Source organism: Mesoplodon densirostris, chromosome 16 (genome assembly GCF_025265405.1).
Source record: "Mesoplodon densirostris isolate mMesDen1 chromosome 16, mMesDen1 primary haplotype, whole genome shotgun sequence".
In the NCBI taxonomy this organism is placed as follows: Eukaryota; Metazoa; Chordata; class Mammalia; order Artiodactyla; family Ziphiidae; genus Mesoplodon; species Mesoplodon densirostris.
In genome coordinates, this window is record NC_082676.1 from 51,863,458 (window position 1) to 51,885,058 (window position 21,601).

The window sequence follows — 21,601 nt, forward strand, 5'->3', positions numbered from 1 at the left end:
ACAATGAAGAGTAGCCCCCGCTCGCCGCAACTAGAGAAAGTCCACGCGCAGCAACAGAGACCCAATGCAGCCAAAAATAAAAATTAAAAAAAAAAAAAAAAAAAAAAGCCCAAGTCCCTCCAATGGCCTACGTGGCCCACCAGGCTCTCTGGCCACATCCCCACCCCACCCGCCCCCCTCCAGCCACGCTGGCCTCTCAGTTCTCCAGACCTGCCAGGCCTGCTCCTACCCCAGGGTGTTTGCACTGGCTGTTCCTTGTTCATAAGTCGGCCCCACATTGCCAGCATACGGCTCATCTCTCACCTCCTTCAAGTACTTGCCCACACACCGACTTCCTAGCGAGGCCTCCTCCGACCCCCCCCCCCCATTTAAATAAAAGCACTGCCTGCTTCACCCTGCTCTGGTTTGGGTTTTCTTCATCCATAGCACCAATCCTTGTCTAACACACAATCAGGTTTACTTATTTGTTCTGCGAATCCTCTCTTTCTGGCACAGCCCACAAAGGCAGGGATTTTTGTTTCTTATTTACTGACACAACCTCAGCACCCAGCAGAGTGCCCGATGCCACCTTCCCGGATCATCTGAACCCAAAGGTCCCGTCTTTTGGCCGGGACATCTCTTCCTTTAGCCCAGTTAGCTCCCATTCCCCTTTTCTCTGGCAACAGCATCACCCTTTCTCCTTTGGGGCAACCAGCTCTGGATAACCCGCACATTTCATCCCCCAGATCCCATAACTGGCTCAGGGACTGACGTGTGATCCAAGCCAGGCCAATGAGATGGAATTCCAGGACTTCTGTTGGAAAGCGAAGATAAAAGTTCCTTCCTTGTCCTGGGACTACTAGCAGCAAAACTGATAAAAGTTGAGGCCACCTTGTGGAGCTTAAGAATGAAGCCAACCCAAGAAAAAGTACTAGAAAAAGCCAAGGTCCTGAAGATACTGTTTGAGTTCCTGAATCCAGCTATACCTGAAGCCAGAAACTACCCCTGGCCTTTTCAACATAAGCCAATAAATACTCCCCCCTTTTCCAAGAGGAAATGAATGAGTTAGGTTTTCTATCACTTATTCTAGCTAATACACTCAGGTCCCCGGTCTCCTGCACAGAAATAAATGGGTCTCTCTGAATGACATTTCATTTTCTGACACATTTGACCTTTCAATGGGTCACAGACAAGACTTGCCAGGTTGGGAGCCCATCGGTCCTTCCTCGGCAAGACAGCAAAGGTCTGTTCCGACCCCCTATGTGTTCGGTTCTCAGAAGATGACTGTCTCCTAGTTCTTGCAGGACACCTCTCTGTAGGATGAACGCCATGTACAGCCTACAGGCTGCACGATTTGGGCAAACTGCTAATGGCGTGATGTTCTGGCCACTGACCATCACCAAGCAGCATGGAGACCTCCTGTTCCTCCAAGGGGCTCCTGGTTAATCTCTTCAGTCTAAACCTCTCTGCTGCACTCCCGAAGATCATTCGGCTTGAGGGGTGGAGTGTGGGACGAGGGGCAGCCACAGTGATGCAGGAAGACCTCCTAGGAGCTGCAGCCATCATCCATGGGGCAGAGAACAGGGGCTTGGACTAAGGTTTTAACAGAGAAGACAGAAAAATGGACACACTGGGGAGAGATTGAGGAGGGTGAATTGAAGAACCTGGTGACGGGCTGGACATGGGGCACAGGGGAGAAGACTCAGATTTCCAGTGTGGGCATGGGGGTACATGGTGTCGCCATCCCCTGAGACAGAAACCCAGCGCAGGTGGGGAAGGGCTGGGGGGAGACGCCAGGTTCAGTTCTGAACAAAGTGAGTTCCAGATGCCATGAGCCGGCTGGCGACGGACCGAGGCTTGTCTGTGTAAGACGTGTGCTCCCCAGCCCACCTTGCTTCGCTCACTCGCCTCGCTAGCCTATCAGAAGGTTAGAAACACACAATTTAAAATTCTTTCAAAAACAGCACCCGCACCCTTGCTCCCCTCATTAGAGCAGGGGAGCAAGGGTAGGGGTGGGAGTTTTGGTCTCCCTCGTGACTTACCTAGTAATTTAAACCACAGCAGAACCCAGTTTAAAGCAACTCTACCATCCAACTTCTGGCAAAACAAACGTACTTCTTAGATGTGAGATGAATAAAACTAGTACTTACCAAATGTATCGAGTATGTCGGTGATAAGGACAAATTTGCTTGGGTAGAACTGAATAACGCTTGTGTCCGAAAGAAGTTTTGAACACTAGAAAAAGAGAAGAGGAAAGAAAAGTCACTGTCATGTCTGACTGGGTTGGAACACTCCAGGCCTGGAAAATTAAGGATCTCCACAAACAAGTGCAAGTATATACCATGTGCCAGGCCTGGTGCTAGTCACTGGAGGTATAATGACAAGCAAAACCACCGTGCTTTTGACAAAGGGAGTCAACTCTCCTCACAAGAGAGCCTCTTAATGAAAGGCACCATCACCTCCCTCAGGAAAGCCACGACTCAGGAATCTTATCCAGAGGGTCTGAACTAGGGTCAGCACTCGGTCACCAGAGAAGTCAACCAGCGTCCCTGCAGGTGACTCCATCTTTTCAGCATTGCCTCCTCTGGTTTATTTCAGAATGGTCTTGATTCTTAAATGTTCTTTTCTATGAAATGACCCCATAGGCAAATCTCCAGGGTTTCTTAAACTAGCACCTATTATTTATACTCACTCTTAAATTTCCTTCTAAAAGGAAACATGACAAGCTTCAAAGAGTTACGTGTTTCTCTGGAACTGTGCTCTGCAAGCCAGGAACATTTTGCCTTTGCAGGGAATTCCTCAATCCCTCTGCCACCACTCACGCCAGAGGGCCATCGACGTGTTCAGGACTCATAATGGAAGATGGCAGCCACACAACGTGGCCCCGAACACCCCAGATGAAGTCATCTTGTATAATCAGAAACAAAAAACTATCTCTACTTTGAAGAACTAGAAGTAATGCCCTGAAATCTCTGCACATTCATAAGTCTGGATAAGGAACTAGATAACCTTGCCGTATTTTATCAGACAGGAAAAATGTCACGTTAAAAAAAAACTATTTGGACATTTAGAAAGGGTCCTTTCATATGTATGCGCTTCCGATGTGCACAGAATGGCTAGAAAGTTCATCCTATCAAGATGTAGGCTGACATGTGTTTTCAGTTTGGCTTTGTTACACAATATCTAAATTATTACATTCATCAAGTTTCTCCTTAGCATTATGTAACTAAAAGTAAACAATGTGTCTAATTTGTAAAACATCCTCTATTAGCCCAAATGTTATTTGGGGATTGGAGGTGAGGGGAATGTAAGCTGTTAAAACAATGGCAATGACACCAAATGTGGCATTTGGATGTACACAGAACTCCATTTCCTGACACCTTGCTTTGTGTTTTTCACATGCCCTTTATGAGAGCTCCAACTTAAACAATTACCCCATGAGATCTCAGGGCTTGGAAAAAACAAACAGTTCTGAATCCTAGAGACTGTTTACAATACACAGCTCTTGGTTCCTAGGGATGTGACATCTGAGTTCCTACCCAGAGCCCCTCAGAGATGGGTTACTGCCCACTGGTGAGGTGAGAGGGAGAGAGAATTCAAACAGAAGATTTCAAATTAAACACAGCTGGCGTTTCCCAACACCTGTGCATTGATTTGTCTCCCAAGCTGGTGTCACAGAACATGTATTTTATAAAGACAATAGGAAGCAGAAAAAAATTTTTAATCCAAAGTTAAAATCATAATAATGTCATAAATTGAAGTTACCTTTTAAATCACTATTTTGAAGATTCCACAGTTTTTTGTAAAGCTTTGGTGCAGTTTCCTAAACTGCACTAAAATAAAAATCAGGCACCCCAGGGTATGTGTTAAAAAAACAGATTCCCTGCTCCACAATCAGTATTTTCAACAAGGGCCCCAGGTAACTGCTGCACTGAAACAAGCCCAGGACACATGGGTTCCTGAGATCCACAATCTGTACCACATTCTGAATGAAATGAGCATTCTACAAACCAAGGGTTCTCAGCTTCGGAATCATCTGGGAAGCTTTGTAAAATAACAGTGCCTGGATCCCACTCTCAGAGATTCTGATTAAGCTGGTCTGGGGTGCAGCTTGGACATCAGGATTTCTTAAAGCTCCCAAGTGATTCTAATGTGCAGCCAAGGTTGAGAACCATTGTTATAAACATTTCCTGAGCAACGAACTGATAAATTACTCTGCCTAAAATACTTGCTATTGAATTTATTAACACTGCGGAAAAAATACTAAAAGAATGCTTTTCATTTGTTTCCAATTAGCAATATTCTAGAAGGAAACTAGCAGTTCCTAAAATTAAGTTGGAATTAAAAACCAAAAATTTGAACCAAAGCAAATGGATAAATTAAAATATAATCTATGGTTCAGTATAAGAAAGTATGACTAGATGGATGGATAGAAGGAAGACAGGAAAGGAGGGAAGCAGGCTAATTAATCAGAGGACAATTACTGCCCACAATATATATTTTTTAAATCCTAAAAATCAGTAAGAAAGGTACAAATAACATAATGGAAAGATGAGCAAAAGGAATCAACAAAAGGCATTTTACAGAAAAGGAAACCCCAATGGCCAATAAACATATGAAAAGATGCTCAATCTTATTAAAATCAGGGAATTGCAAATTAAAACCACAATAAAATATGATGTTATTACCTCCTAAATTGGAAAAATTAAAATAGAAAATCTGCTCATTCCAAATGTTGGTAGGCCACTGAACAGCACAGACTCACACTCCCACTGCTACTACAGTGCAGGCTGGCACAACTACTGCAGAAAATAACTTGGCATTGTCTGGAAAAGCAGACAAGGCACACACCCTACACCGAGCAATTCCACTTTTAGGTATGGGCCTTCATCTAGAGAAACACTTTATATGGTCACCAGCAGACGTGACCAGCGTTCACAGCAGCATCGTTCATAATGATGAAAAAAGGAAAAAGAAAAGAACCAAATGCCCATCAACAGAATGAATGATACATAATTTATGCATCAGTAGATTAACTCTGCTTCAGATGGCAAATCTCTCCAACTGATCTGTAGGGTCAGTACAATCCCTATCAAAATCCCAAAGGTTTTTTTTTTTTTTTTGGTAGAAATTGATAAGCTGATCCTAAAATTCATATGGAAATGCAAAGGACCCAGAAGAGCCAAAACAATTCTGAAAAAGAAGAACAAAGTTAAGAGACTTATACTACCTAGTTTCAAAACTTACCATAAAGCTATAGTAATCAAGTGTGGTACTGGCATAAGGACATACCTATAGATCCATGGAATAGAATTGAGAGTTCAGAAATAAACCCTTACTTTTATGGCCAATTGACTTTTGACAAAGGTGCCAAGACAAGCCTTTTCAGCAAATGCTGCTGAGACAACTGGATATCCATATGGAAAAAAATAAACTTAGACACACCATACATACAAAAAAAATAATTCAAAATGGATCATATAACCTAGATGTAAGAGCTAAAACTATAAAGCTTCTAGAATAAAACATAGGAAGAAATTCTCACAACCCTGGGTTATGCAAAGAGTTCCTAGATACAACTCCAAAAGCATGAGCCAAAAAGGAGAAAACTGATAAACTGGACTTCATTAAAATTAAAAACTCCTACACTTCAAAAGATACCATTATGAAAATGAAAAGACAAGCCACAGACTAGGAGAAAATACAAGTAGATCATGTATTTGATAAAGAACTCATATCAAGGATAAAGAATTATTACAACTCAACAAGAAGACAAACAACCTGATTTTTTAAATGGGCAAGTCTTGAATAGACAGTTCACTAAATAAGATATAAAAATGGCCAATAAACATATGAAAAGATGCTCAACATCATTAGTCAGTAGGGATATGCAAATTAAAACCACGATGAGGTACCACTTCACACCCACTCAGACGGCTATAATCAAAAAGATGGACAATAACGAAACGAGTGATCGAAAAGATATAGAGGAACTGGAACCCTCATACATTGCTGGTGGGAATGCAAATGGTGCAGCCATTTTGGAAAGCAATTTGGCCGTTTCTCAAAAAGTTAAACATAAACTTACCATATGACTTAGCAATTCCACTTCTCGGAATCTATCCAAGAAAAATGAAAATATACATCCATAGAAAGACTTGTATGCAATTGTGAACAGCGGCATTATTCATAATGGCCAGAGTGGAAACAACTTAAATGTCTATCAACTTGTTAATGGATAAGTAAAATGTGGTTATGCATGCAGTGGTACACTATTCAGCAGAAAAAAGGTACAGAGTACTGATATTACAACAGGGATGAACCTCAAAAACACGGTAAGTGAAAGAAGCCAGATGCAAAAGATGACATAATGAGTGACCCCATGTACATGAAACGTCCAGGAAAGGCAAATTCCTAGAGTCAGAAAGCAGATTGGTGGTTTTTCTAAGGCTGAAAGTGGCAGCAGGGTTTGAGTGCTAACAGACTTGAGGGAATTTGGGCAGGGGGTGGGGCGGGGGGTGTGGGCAGTGGCTATGAAAATGTTCTAAAACTGGATTGTGTAATCGCTGGGCAACTCTGTAAACTTACTAAAAACATCACTGAATTGTACACGTACAATGGTGGATTTTAGGATATGTAAAATATCCTCAATAAAGCTGAAAAAACAAAACAAAGTAAAACTTTACTGCAGAGCAAAAAGGGAAACTGCTCATTTCTCCATATTCTGTACCTTGACTAGCTTTTCTGGATAAAGGAGGCAGTCTTTAAAGTACTGAAAGTCAAATAGTTACTATTAGCTGGATGTGGAGTTAATTAAACAGTTTCATGATTATTTTCTTTGGGAAGACATGAATCAAATCTCCTCCAGATGTAAAACTCTTAGAAGTCACAGTTCTATACAACAATACTCTATGGAGAGATGTTGCCAACAAAAATATTTTGAAGACGTTCTTATTAGTTTAGATATTCTCTCACTTGAGCCACTCAGCAAGCAGCCTCCATCACATGCCTGCAGGATGAGAGAACCCTTCTTCAGAGTATTTGCTTTGTCAACTAACAACAGTGATGGAAGGGAAGAGGGCTTGGGTTTGCCTCTGTCACGAACACCAAAAAAATAGCACCTGCCATACAAAGTGTCATCTTAAAAGACTTCAAGTACCCAGTGTAAAGACTCCCAGAGTAAGAAAACAAATGTCACATTCCCATGACAATAAACAAGAATGAAATCCTGTCCTTCTGAACTAAAATGGCTGTTCAGAAATTCTCTATTAACTCTGCTCTGAAAAGCATAATGCTTACATTATTCCTTTTACAGTGTACTTCTGAGCATGTTTTGACAAGACAGGATGATCTTGAGAGTCAAGAAACAGAATAAGCTGTTTTCCCTGTGGAACTTGCTCTTGTGATCCAAGAGTTGTCATGGATTAACAAATTCATCAACAGAGAGGATTCAACAAACATACCTCTCTTAACACTGTATATACATTTTCTTTGTCACATCATTATGCAGAACATGACCCCAAAATGCATATATCAGGGACACACAACCGTTAGTTCCAAAGATACAAAGAAAATCTGGTCAAGGAAACCCAAAAGACAGTTGATCCATCTTTAGTCTACACAAATCATAAATGTGTCAGGTGATGTAACAGGGCCAATGAACTGCACAACCCAGGGGGGACATCAGTAATTCTGTAATCTAGGGTGAATTTCCTGGAACTGCACAGTGCACAACTTACTCAGCTGCACATGGTGGCCCTGGGATTAGCCATCTCATAAAAACACTGATTCATAATTATGGCCTTTCACAGGAAGTACGTGAAAATAGAACAGATGAAAAAATTAGGGTAAGACCCTGAAGGCAGGACTCTGAAAACCTTAATTATCCACAAAGGAGTTTTACAAAGGAAATTCTGGGAAAAAAAAAAAAAAATCACTCGACCTGACCTGGATGACTATTTTTAGAGCCTTCACTTTCTGGTCCGAGGCCCAGGCGTCCTTCAGCGACTGGTTGAGCTCTTCTATGCGGTTCACATAATCCTGTTGCGTCAAATTCAACAGCTCCTTTTGGGATCCCTGTGGGCAGAAGTAGAAAGATACAGGCACAGAAGAAAAAACATCGTTGGACTCCCCCCTCGCCCCCATGAACAATACTGAGTATTAGCTGAGTTTTGGTCTCTAAGTTTTCCTCATATCCTGACCAGGATTGATAGTTCTGTCTTGTAATCAAAGAGGTTCTTTGAGTTTTCTGCAAAGACGGCTGAGGGCAGTGATTGAAAAACTGGGCTTGAACACAAGTCAGACCTGAGCCCACTCCCAGCTGAGCCACATTCTAACCATATGATTCTAGGTGAGCTGCTTTCCTCCCTGAGTCTCTTCTGTGAACAGTGATAACAAGACTTACCTTATTCAACAAATAGTCAATGGGGGATATTGTGTGCCAGGCAAGTACGGTATACCAGATGCCCCAGATACAAAGGTGAGCAAAAAGACATTGTTTCAGCACTAATGGAGTTTAAGGTACAGAGGACAAGATGGACATTAATACAAACTGAGACAAATGCTCGGGGAAACAATTCTACAAAGACACATATCATAGTTCTCTGAACCCGAGGTGCCCGTTTTAAGAAGCACAACTGTTTTACGTACCACTAAGGAAGAAAAAATGTCGATCACGGACATGCACCAATTGAGAGACACAGTCCAATTTCAGGGATATTCAAATGTTGGGGGAAAGGTTCATCTCAGAATGGACTCTAGAATGGTGGTCAAGAATGGTTTCCTGGAGGAAGTGATGCTTGAGACAAACTCTCAGTGGTGTACATGTGTTAACCAGGCAATGGAGGGTTGTTAACTAGACCAGGGAGAGAGCATTCAGGACAAAGAGCAGACCCAGCAAAAACCCATGGCCGAAGAGGGCAAGGTCATCACATGGATGAAATAGTATAACATATGTAAAGACCTGGCACCACCTGGCACACAGTACATGCTCACTAATCCTTGCCTACTGCTAAGATGCTGATTGCACAGCTCACAGGAGTGAGGGTCATGCTAACCCACATGAGGAGACCAGGAACCAAATCTTTTTTATATGAATGTTGCCTGGAATCCAAAGTAAAGAACTCTTTTTTTTTTAAATTGAAGTATAGTTAATTTACAATGTTGTGTTAGTTTCTGATGTATAACAAAGTAATTCAGTTATACATATATATACTCTTTTTCATATTCTTTTCCATTATAGTTTATTACAAGATACTGAATATAGTTTCCTGTGCTATACGGTAGGTCCTTGCTGTTTTTCTATTTTATATATAGCAGTGTGTATGTGTTAACCCCAAACTCCTAATTTATCCTCCTGCCCTTTCCCCTTTCGTAACCATAAGTTTGTTTTCTATGTCTGGAACCTGTTTCTATTTTGTAAATAAGTTCATTTGTATCATATTTTAGATTCCACATATAAATGATATCATATGATATTTGTCTTTCTCTGTCTGACTTACTTCACTTAGTATGATAATCTCTAGGTCCATCCATGTTGCTGCAAATGGCATTATTTCATTCTTTTTTATGGCTGAGTAATATGCCATTGTATAAATACACCACATTGTCATTATCCATTCATCTGTTGGACATTTAAGTTGCTTCCATGCCTTGGCTTTTGTAAATAGTGCTGCTATGAACACTGGGGTGCATGTATCTTTTCGAGTTAGAGTTTTCTCTGGATATATGCCCAGGAGTGGGATTGCTGGAAGAACTCTTTATTAAAGGAATACAAGTAGGAGGTTCAGGAAATCTGAACTGATCCCAACTGGTCACTTGAACTGTGAGATAGGATCCTCCCTGCCCCTCTGCCGTAGGAGGAGCCAAGTGATTAGTTTGGGCAAATGGGTGGTGAATAGAGTGGCATGTGTCCCCTCTGGGCTGAGGCAGTGAAAAGTGACCCTTTCTTCAGCTCTGCTGTGACAACCCTGGAGCCATATGTTGAGACGGCAGCAGCATGAGATGGTGGTATGTCTGTCACCTACACTGGACGAGTCATGTGAGGAAGAAATAAACCTTTCTTATATTAAGCCACTGAGATATGGGGGTTCACTTGTTACCACAGCACAACCTGGTCTTATCCTGACTAATATGCTCTGTTAACCTGGAAGCCATGGGGCAGTCATGTGCTCCTGTGAGCCGGGGGAAGCAAGGAAACCAGTCTGCAGGAAAAAAAAAAAAAAAAAGGAGAACTAGAAAGAGTCTGGAGGCTACACAGAAGCAAGAGACACAGAGGACAGCTCCTGGGGTTCTGGGTGGTTTTTCAGTTCCTGGTTCCAGGCCACTGTGCCTTTGGGTTCAGGGTAGTGCCCCAGTATCCTTCAATACAGTCCTTATTTTCCGTGTAAGCCAGCTCAAGTGACTCAGATACTCAACAGACAAAAGAGCTTTGATAAAACCCTTAGCAATTCCCTTCCTACCAGCCGAGGTTGACTGATGACATGCAGACTGAGGCTCTCAGGCGCCCTAATTCAAAATGTCATTTCTGAATTGGAAAATAAAATATTTGACTATTAGACTCTGCTGAGCACTAACAACTCTGGTCTTAGGGCTGGAAGGACCCTGAAACTGGGGCAAGATGCAGGACAGAGCAATGGCAACTGCCATTATATGGACCTCTGTGGATTTCAAAGCGTTCCCATTCAGCCTACAGAACTATATTTTTTATCCCCATTTTACAGATGAGGAAATGGGTATAGGAAGATGAATGCCCAAGGGCACCCTGTTAATAAGCAGTCAAGCTAAGGCCTCTAGACTCAGCGTGGTGACGGTGACAGCAGCTAACACTTGCAAAGCATGTACCATGTGCTGGGTGCTGGTCTAAGCACTTTACATACATTAACTCATGTAATCCCCTGTAATTACCCTAAGAGGCAGGTACTAGGTAGCACCCCCACTTTACAGATGAGTAAACTGAGGCACAGAGCTCAAGCTCTTAAGCACCTTGTCCCAAACTACAGAATTACCAAACAGTAGAGCCAGGATTCAAGCCCAGGCAGTCTGGCTCCTGAGTTTGCCCTCTTAACCCCCATTCTATGCTGCCTCTCTAAATGATATTCCAGAGGATGCAAACTCACCGTCTCCAGGGGCCAAGCTAGTAATGTTTATGAGTGAACTGGGCCAGGGAGGACCATGCAACCTGGACAGTACACACCCAGGTTAAATGCAAGAATGCGAGCCCACAGTTAGGTGGAATTTAAGAGAAGTCAGCAATCTGGATTTATACGTTAAATTTACTAATTTTTATGAGTTGGCAAGAGTCATGTTTTTTTTTTTTTTTTTTTTTGCGGTACGCGGGCCTCTCACTGCTGTGGCCTCTCCCGTTGCGGAGCACAGGCTCCAGACGCGCAGGCTCAGCGGCCACGGCTCACGGGCCCAGCCGCTCCGCGGCATGTGCGATCCTCCCGGACCGGGGCACGAACCTGCATCCCCTGCATCGGCAGGCGGACTCTCAACCACTGCACCACCAGGGAAGCCCAAGAGTCATGTTCTTTAAAAGCACGTGCAGGCTAATTGAAAGAGTTCAGCAGCTGAGCGACCATGCACAGCCTCTGCAGCAGGCATGACCGTTTTACACTATAGGAGGCGGCTTCCCGGGAGATGGCTGCCGTTGGCTTTCACAGTTAGGCCCTGTCCCCAGACACCCGGGGTTTGCTCAAGCATCACAGTGAGAAAAACGCCTTCAGAAAACCAGCCCAAGGAAGGCTCCTGTGAGCTTGGCCAGCCGCGCCACTGGCATCTTTCCCTCGATCAGTTGGTGCCTCAGGAGGACTGAACACAATGCGCAGCTCGAGAATTAATCAGAGAGCAGCCACCGAGGCTGACCTCACCTGGCAGAAGCACGGGAAGCCCCGCCCCTCCCTGGATTCAACAACTGACTTGCTCACCTCCTCAAAATCATCCAGCTCCTCCAGCCTGGTCCGAACCTTCTCCGACATTGCAGATACGGCAGTCCCAGCTTTGCCTAAACAGAATGGATTCATGTCACACAGGTGGCTTTCCTCTGTCACCAATACCCCCAAAGGAAGGCACCTTTCACTTTACACTTCATCATGAATAAAGAGGCTGGGGAAAAACTTCATTACAGAAAACTCCCTGAGAGTTTGAAAGCAACTTCCTTACGTAACCAAAGTTTCATCAGAAACATTTCTGCTTAGGAGCTGCCCGTGGGAGTGCAGTGGGCCAGCCTCAAAAAGGTTCTGCGACATCTGATATTTACAAACTTTTCACTGAATCATTTGTTTATTCCTAAAGAAAGGCGGTCCAGATAAGGATGCCAAAAATCCATCATTTAATTGTTTTCCACAAACAAAAGGCCCTCTCAGGCTCATATTCACAGTGCAGAACTGTGGTACTAGCAACTAACAAAACAACAATCCCACTGTCTGTCCAGAGGTGGAAACGCTAGGGCTTCAAAGCCGTCTCTTCAAGCAAACAAGGACTAGTGAGCCTCCCTCCATCATCCATCAGCACAACTCTTCCCATCAGCAGGGACTGGCGGGGAGAGAAGGAAAGGACTCCAGGCCATGGGCCGGTCACAGGACAGGGCTCTCTGGCCAGCTGGCTGCTGCCCCCCAGAGCCTCCTGTTTCAGAACCCTTTCTCCATCTTAGGGGTGTTTCTGTTCTAGACCAGAGGTTTCCTTGCTCCTGCCTACCAAACTCACTCTCAGAAACTAGAGTTTACTCTTTGAAGGCACTGCTTTCTTAGCTCTGGTGTTAACCCACAGATTTGTCTGGGATCAGCTGAGAGCATGGTACAATTATTTAATTACTAACAACTACTAAAATTAAGAAGTTTCCAAATAATTTGATTTTTTTTACCTTACTTCTACTTTTCCCTTCATTTTGAAATATAGTACAGAACATGCATATATGTACGTTTTAACAGATAATTATAAAACCTTTGTAGCTACCACCCAGATTGTACACTGTCTTGCTTCTTTCATTCACCACTGACTTTAGTTCATGAAGTTTACCCCTGTCACTGCATAAAGCTGTAGCTCACACATTTTCACCACTGGTTAGTATTTTCCATTGTGTGACTACATCACAGTTTATTTCTTATTCTACCGTCAGTGGATGCTTGGGTTGTATCCTGCTTTGGGTTACTATGAACAATACGCTTTAAACATTTCTGTGCATGTCTCCTGGTTCATATATGCATGCATTTCTTCAGGGTAGTTTCTCAGACTTTTACAGGAATCACTTAAGGATGTGTTAACATGCAGATTCTGATTTTTACTAGGTCTGGCAGGGCCTGAGGCTCTGCATTTCTAATGAGCCCCCAGTGACATCAATGCTGCTGGTCCTTGGACCACACTTTAAGAAACATGGATTTGGGCAGAGCTGAAAAAATGCATTCTATAAAAGGCCATGTATAAGTATTTTAGGTTTTGTGAGTCATACAGTCTCTGTCACAACTACCCAACTCTGCCATTAGAGCACAAAAGCAGCCATAGACAATATGTAAACAAACCGGCATGGCTATGTTCCAATAAGACTATTTACAAAATCAAACAGTGGGCCAGATTTGGCCTCCAGGATATAGTTTGCCAATTTCCGATCTAGGGTATATCCTAATAGTGGAACTGCTAGGTCAAAGGGTTGGCCCATCTTCAATTTGAGCAGATAATGCAAAAGTGCTTTACACAGTGGTTGTGTCATTTTACACCCCCACCAGAAGCACGTGAGCATTCCTGTTTCTCTACATTCTCACCAGCAAGTGATATCGTCACTTTCTGACCTCTCCAAACTGGCAGATATGCAATGCTATGATTTACTTTTTTATGGTTTGGGGTCAAAGTTATGCCCATAACAAAGGTGCTCCGACTCTCTTGATTTCTAATGTGCTGCCTCAACCTGCAGAGAACGAGGAGAGTTGCAGCTGCCATGCCAGCGATTTGCACATAAACCACGGCTGTGTTCCTCTGCACCCCAATGATATAGGATCTAAGACAGTGGCTTCCTAATCACCCAGGAGCTTCAAAAATGGAATCCCTGGGTCCCCTTCCTCAAGATTAATTCAATAAGTGGAGTGGGGCCCAGTGGTCTGTATTTTTATGAAATATATATATACACACACACACACACACACACACACATATATTCCTCAGGTGACTCTGCTGAACAGCTAGTTTGAGACATCCTGGTCCAGACTGTGTCTTGGCACAAGAAATTGAGAACTGCCGTATTCAGAGATCAGTGGCTGCTAAGACTGAGTGGGTGACTCCCCTCACCAGTGCATCTGTGTTTGCACAAGGGATAAAGACTTAAGGCAAAGGAAAGGATCTGTAAAAAGGAGAATTGCAACCATTTCCCAGCCAGTGAGGAGGCACACAGACGGGAGACTACTGCTCTGTAATCCCAAAATCAAGCACTGAGTTTCTGTTTTCCTCCTAGTAAACTCTTTGGTCTTTTTTTTTTTCATTCGTCATCTAAATATGTATTTCGATTCTACTAAGTCTATACATAATCTAGGAAATGATAGCTTCAATTGAATTAAACATCAGGATTGGATGTTTTTTTCCTTTGGGAAATTATATTGAAGGTAATGGGAGAATTCCCCATCAAAACAGTAACAACAGCAAAAACTCACCTTTTTCAGATCCCATAAAAAGATTCTGCAGAGACAAAAAATATATGTTAATATTTTTTAAAACTTACTGGACCCTGTGACAAAAACTTTACTTATTGTTCAAGCAGCACTAAGACAACGTGATCCATCGTTTTCCAACAAAGCCACTTATTTATCTAAAAGAAAAACAGAAATATGTATTCAAAGGAAGAAAATACAGCTCACTAGAAACTACTAGAGATTCAAATTTCTACTCATTTCAGGACTCTCAAAATGAGCCAACAAAAAGCAAAATTTTGAGACAATGGGGGCAATGTGAAAGCATTTAGCTTACTCTAAATCAGGGTTTCACAACCTCGGCAATATTGACATTATGGGCTGGAAAATTCTGTTGAGTGGGCTGTCCTGTGCACTGTAGGATGTTTAGCAGCATCCCTGGCCTATACCCACCAGATGCCAGTAGCACTCCCACAGTTGTGACAACCAAAAACGTCTTCAGGCATTGCCACATGTCCCCTGGGGAGTAAAACTACTCCTGGTTGAGAATCACGGCTTTATATTAAATCAGTGCAATCAGAAAACAGTAAGAAAAAGAACTAAATAGTCCAGCAATTCTGCCACCATTCTGCTTAACAAGTATAGACTCTGGGAGAAGGGAGCAGAACCTTCCTAGTCGCTACTGAGTTCACCCGTTCCTCCCTGCTCACAGCCCCGATTTTTGATGGGTGCGCTGTGTACAGCCCATGACTACCTTCAAGACAAATGTAACCGGACATGTTGAGGGGACTCCAGGAAGTGTTCTTTTTTTTGGCCGCACCACTCGGCATGTGGGATCTTAGTTTCCCAACCAGGGATCAAACCCGAGCCCACCCTGCAGTGGAAGCGTGGAATCTTAACCACTGGACCACCAGGGAAGTCCCAAGGAAGTGTTCTTGAATGAGAGAGGGTGCATCCCACTTTCCCCTTTCCGCCTTCTAACAACCTGGACGTGAGGTAACACTGAACATGACAGAGCAGCAAGACAGAAAGAGCTGGGTCCCTGATGACTGTGGAGCTGCCACAGTCCTGGACTATCTGCCTCTAGACTTCCTTCCAGTATGAAGAGAGACGAACATCTCTCTTCTTTAGGGAGGGCTTCAGTTACAAGCTAGTCCTTGACGATATAAGCATTAACCTGCTTTCCCCGGTTGAGCAACTTGCAGAGGACAAGGTGAGCCTCGGGCACTAGCCAACAACTTGACCTAGTGAGCGTCACCCAAAGAAACAGCGAACTTCCAGCCCTGGCAGAAAACCCACCAGTGGGACTCCCTGAGCAACAGTAAGAAGTCAACCTTCTTCAGGATGGCACTCTCCTCCCCTTGTAACTCTCACCTCCCCCAGAGACAGGACTCTGCGGCTCCAGTTCTTTCTCTGAACTGTGCCTGATCCCCGATTCTTAACACATTTTTTGAGGAACCAATTAGCACGTTTTCTCCCAACTAACATTGACGTAATAACTGAAACTTACAGAACCTCAGCGTTGGGGCAACATAACTCTGATACTGTGACTTATAAGAAGAAATATATGTACAGTCTTTGTCCCAATTCCTGGCACAAAGTTCCTAACCCTTGGAACTTCCTAGGTGAGAGAACAATCCAGGAGTCTTCTGTTCTTTTTAGGAAGCACTCTCCTGTGATTTTTTGGAAGCACCTAAGGATGGAGGCTGGTTGTCAGGGGAACCAACCACATGATTAGAGGGTGGGAACTTTCAGTCCCACCTCCCTGATTTCTGGGGAGGGGAGAGGGGCTGGAGGTTGAATCAATCACCAGTGGCCAATGATTTAATCAATCATATCTATGTAATGAAGCCTCCATAAAAACCCAAAAGGACGGGTTCAGGGACCTTCCGGGATGGTGAATCAGAACACATCCACACGCTGCTGTGCTGGACACCAAACTTCACGGAAACAGACGCTCCTTTGTTCAGGACCTCACCCTAGGTATCTCTTCATCTAGTTACTGGTTTATATCCTTTAATATCCTTTGTAATAAACCAGTAGTCTAGTCAGTTCTGTGAGCCACTCTAGCAAATTAATTGAACCCAAAGAGGTGGTCATGGGAAACTCTGATTTATAGCTAGTTGGTCAGAAGCCAGGTAACAACGTGGACTTTTTTTTTTTTTTGCAGTACATGGGCCTCTCACTGTTGTGGCCTCTCCCATTGCAGAGCACAGGCTCCGGACGCGCAGGCTCAGCGGCCATGGCTCACGGGCCTAGCTGCTCTGCGGCATGTGGGATCTTCCCGGACCGGGGCACGAACCCGTGTCCCCTGCATCGGCAGGCGGACTCAACCACTGCGCCACCAGGGAAGCCCAACCTGGACTTTTGATTAGCATCTGATGTGGGGACTGAGCCCTTAAGCTGTGGGATCTGGTGCTCTCTCCAGGTAGACAATGTTAGAATTGAGTTGATTTATAGGACACCCCACTGGTGTCGAAGAACTGTTTGGTGTGGGGGTGGGGGGGAACCTACACACTGGAATCGGGTGCAGAATCGTAATAACAAAAAGAACTACTAAATCTGAAGTAGACGCTGGGAGAAAAGTATACTGGTACTCACAATAGAGAGCTTTTCCGTGGTAGTATACCGGGCAAGGATTTCTCCTCGTTTGCTAGCCCAAGCCTCAAAATCTGATCCTACGATGGAGTTATCATCTCTGTCACGTTTCTTTCTGGAGTTGTCCTAAGAAAAGGCAAGACAATCTCTTCAGCAGCAATTTTTGAATCTTTTAAAAAAGTATAAGCAACCATGGTGATGACAGATGGTAACACAGTATTGTATAAGTGAAACTGCTAAGACAGTAGAACTTGAATGTTCTCACCAAAAAAAGGGTAACTAGGTAAGGTAACATATGAGTTAACCCAATGGAGGGAATCCTTTCACAGTGTATATGTGTATCAAAGCATCACGTTGCACACTTTAAATATCTTACAATTTTATTTGTCAGTTATACCTCAGTAAAGCTTAAAAAAAAAGTATGAGCAGAAGGCAGCCAATCCCTCACTGTAGAATGTAACAGATCTGTCTAAAGGTTTACTATGATAAAAAATTTTCAGGGGCTTCCCTGGTGGCGCAGTGGTTGAGAGTCCACCTGCCGATGCAGGGGACACGGGTTCGTGTCCCAGTCTGGGAGGATCCCACATGCCGTGGAGCGGCTGGGCCCGTGAGCCATGGCCGCTGAGCCTGCGCGTCCAGAGCCTGTGCTCCGCAACGGGAGAGGCCACAACAGTGAGAGGCCCGTGTACCGCAAAAAAAAAAAAAAAAATTTTCAGGCCAATTCACCACAGATGGACAATAAATCTATCAAAAGATGCTCAAACTCATTAAGAATCAAGGAAAGGCAAACTGAAAGAGATCACTTTTCAACAATCAGAATGGCAAGGTTTAAAATGACTGATAGCGGCCAGGTTGGCAAGGATGCAGGGCACAGGCACTCCAAAATACTGCTATGCTGATGGGAGTGTAAACTGGTGAACCCTTTCTGGAGAACAATCTGGCAGTAGCCATCAAAATCTTATGTATATGGGGACTTCCCTGGCAGTCCAGTGGTTGAGACTTTGCCTTCCAATGCAGGGGTTGCGGTTTGATCCCTGGTCGGGGAGCTAGGATCCCACGCCTCAGGGCCAAAACACCAAAGCATAGAACAGAAGCAATATTGTAACAAATTCAATAAAGACTTTGAAAATGGTCCACATAAAAAAAAAACTTTATGTATATGTTACCTTAACCCAGTAATGAACTCCTAGGAAGCTACCCTGCAGAAATCCTTGCACGTAGGCACCAAGATTTATGTATGTTCAAGGACAAATGCGCCACTGCCTATACCAACAAACACCACACATGGTCTATGTGTCCATCATGGCAATTTAAAGCATATCCCTGGGAATTCCCTGGCAGTCCAGTGGTTAGGACTCTGGGCTTTCACTGCTGAGGACCCGAGTTCAATCCCTGGTCGGGGAACTAAGATCCCACAAGCCGAGCAGTACAGCCAAAAAAAAAAACCAAAATCATGTCCTGTTCCTTACAATACAATGCAGCTGTTCAAAATAAGAAGGTTGTTCTGTAAGTACTAATATAGAAAGTTCTCCAAGACATATTGTCAAGTTTAAAAAAAAAAGTATACACGTTAAAAAAAAAAAAAAAAAAAGTAAATAGCTGTGTGCAATGCCAGCAAAGAATGATGTTGGATTCTGAAGTCAGACTGTCCAGGCTTGAATTCCAGCTTGCATGTCACTTAACATCTCTCTTCCTCTGTGTGGACCTCTTTAAATGAAGCTTAGGCAGTATGAGAACTACAGTTGGAATGCACTTGGAAAACACCTGCTATGCAGTTAGCTGATACTCTTATTATTGCTGCTGTTGTTACTTATATATGAGTATGTATGTAAATGTTCAGAAATTGTTGTCATAAATATCTATGAAAATACAAAGAAAAAGTTGAAGAATATACATTACACTGATAACACTGATGACCTCCAGAGCGGAGAATAGAATGAGAACTGATCAACTGGACTTCATCTGTAATGTTTGATTTTTTACATGAAAAATTAGTAAATTAGTTATGTAATTACATAAAAATAAATCCAAAATAAAGGGTATGAAAAGAGTGAAATGAAACTAAAGAATTTTAAAATGCTTTAAAACAAAAGAAGAAGCAGTTTCCAGGATCTACACGCTGTGCAGCGTCATTGAGTCTGGATTATTTGAATTGTTACAACCCGAGTGCACTGTGTATTACTTGTTCAGTGAAAATCCCCGACCCTGCACCCACAGGACTGACCATAGCTAGGAGCATTACCGTGGTAGCCGCCAGGGCTGCAGGGTCAGCAGAGGCCGCAAACATGGAGAGGGGGTCGGTCCCATCCAGGACGCTGCTCAGTGGGTCCACCACGGAGCTGGAGGATGAAGAGGATGTGGAAGAAGTGCTTCCTTTCCGGCTCACTTTCTTTGTCTTTGACTCTGTGACCTGTAGGGAAAAATTGTGGAGGTAAAATGGTAGTCTCCTATGACTTTTCCCAATGAAACACTCAAATGGGTTTTCCCTTGTTCCGTTATGAACTGACCATTCCTTTGCAGCAGGGACACTTATTTTTGTGACAAATTGACATGACTCGGAATCCCAGCTGTCGAGGAAGGGAAGGTGAGAAATTGGGGTTAGGAAGGGAGAGACAGGGTCTCTGAGATTTAGAAGGTGATGCTATAACTGAATTCTTGTAGGGCCTTCTTACTCAAAGTGTGGTCTCTGGACAAGCAGCATCCATATCACCTGCCAGCTCATAAATCTGTAGACTCCCAAGCCCCACCCCAGACCCACTGCATCAGAATTTGCATCTTTCAGCAATGGTCTAGGTAGGATAACGAACCAGCATACGAAAGATCCCAGAGTCGTCATACTCGAAGAAGGTCTCAGTGGCTCTGCGCGGCCAGCTCATCATCACAAAGCAGTGAGTGCCCAACTCCTCCCTTTCAGGAGTACTGTGTATGTGTTAAGAAGCAAGCGGGGGTGTTAGGGTGTAAAGCCATGTTCTTGTTCCACTGCCCCCAACCCTCCCCAACTTCAGATGACCAGACCGTGGTGAACCCCTGAGGCAAGAGGATCCAACCAGAGCCAGAGTCTGTCTGCTGAAAGATTAGGATCAACATCCAGAAGGGCTAGTTAGGCTCCACTCCTTTTCAAATGAGGAAGCTATAAAAACCCAGAACAATTCTTCAGAGAGAGAGAGAGAGGATGTAACAGAATGAAGGAGAGAGGGTGTTGGATAAAAGAGAATTTGGCCTCTGTCCCCGGTTCCTGGAAAGGAGACTCCAAGTCCTTGGAGCACCAGTCGTTCATGAGCCCCTCAATCACACCTAGGTTTATGCTAATGAGAGGATGCTGAAAGACCAAACATGTGATTAAAGGGTTCGGACTTTCAGCCAGGTGATAACCCTCACTGTAGAATATAACAGATCTGTCTAAAGGTTTACTGTGATAAAAAATTTTCAGGCCAATTCACCACAAATGGACAATAAACCTATCAAAAGATGAAAAAGATCTCACTTCAGCAGAGGGGAGGGAAGCTGGAGATCAAGTTCAATCATGTGGCCAAGGAATCAATCAGTCATGTGTGTCATAAAACCCCAACAAAAAGTTTGGACACCAAAGCTCAGTGGAGCTTCCCAGTTGAACATACGATGCACACCCTGACTCCACAGGCAGAGGGCAAGGAAGCTCTGCATTTGGGACCCTCCTCCTTGTCCTATATGTCTCTTAATTTGGCTGGTCCTCATGTGCATCCTTTATAATAAAAATATAAGCATAAGTATTACACTTTTCTGAGTTCTGTGAGTTGTTCTAGTAAATTATCAAACCTGAGGGAGGTCTCCAGAAACCCTTGGATTTGTAGCCAGTTGGTCAGAAGTGCAGGTGGCCTGGGGACCCCCAAATTTACAGCTGGAGTCTGAAGCTAGGGCAGTTTTATTGAAGACCATGCCCTAAACCTGTGGGGTCTGATACTAACCCTAGGTAACTTGGTGAAGTGCCTCCCACTGGTGCATGTTTGTTGCTCCTGTCTGCCTGGCATCGATATTCCTCCATCTCCCAGGCTCAACAGTCCAGATTTTCTTTAGGAAGGCAGCCTTGCCTGACTTTCAGCTCTTAAAGGCCTGGGGGAGTGGACTCTGATCCTGGTTCCCAGGGTGGGCAGGAGCCCCAACCCAACCAATCAGCATATTCTACACCCCAGTCACCAGGGTTGATTCAGGGAAGGACACATAACCCAACTGGGCAAACAGAAAATGCAGAGAAGACATTCTCCCTGCTGTTTGAGTTTGGGTTTGGGTTTGAGTTCCTGAGATTGGAACCAACTCACTGGTGGGTCAGCCGCAGCCACTTGAGCCCGTGGGGAGTTGAGGGGCCCTGGGAGGCTGAAACTTGGTCTTGTGACCTCCTGCTTTATGTAATCACCTCTGTGTGTTCTCAGGTTCTC

The 21,601-nt window shown here is 43.8% G+C and overlaps 1 protein-coding gene across 2 annotated transcripts in view; it reads right to left on the reverse strand.

Moving 5' to 3' along the window:
* The window catches only part of VPS35L (VPS35 endosomal protein sorting factor like), a 125,362-nt gene that overhangs the window by 95,316 nt on the left and 8,445 nt on the right, over positions 1 to 21,601 (reverse strand). For both annotated transcript variants that reach the window (XM_060077719.1, XM_060077718.1), the window contains exons 3-8: positions 19,432 to 19,599; positions 17,193 to 17,315; positions 14,616 to 14,640; positions 11,907 to 11,983; positions 7,927 to 8,055; positions 2,130 to 2,214 (exon numbers count right to left, since the gene is read on the reverse strand). In XM_060077719.1, the coding sequence (XP_059933702.1) occupies positions 2,130 to 2,214; positions 7,927 to 8,055; positions 11,907 to 11,983; positions 14,616 to 14,640; positions 17,193 to 17,315; positions 19,432 to 19,599 (607 nt within the window). The remainder of the gene's footprint in view (positions 1 to 2,129; positions 2,215 to 7,926; positions 8,056 to 11,906; positions 11,984 to 14,615; positions 14,641 to 17,192; positions 17,316 to 19,431; positions 19,600 to 21,601) is intronic.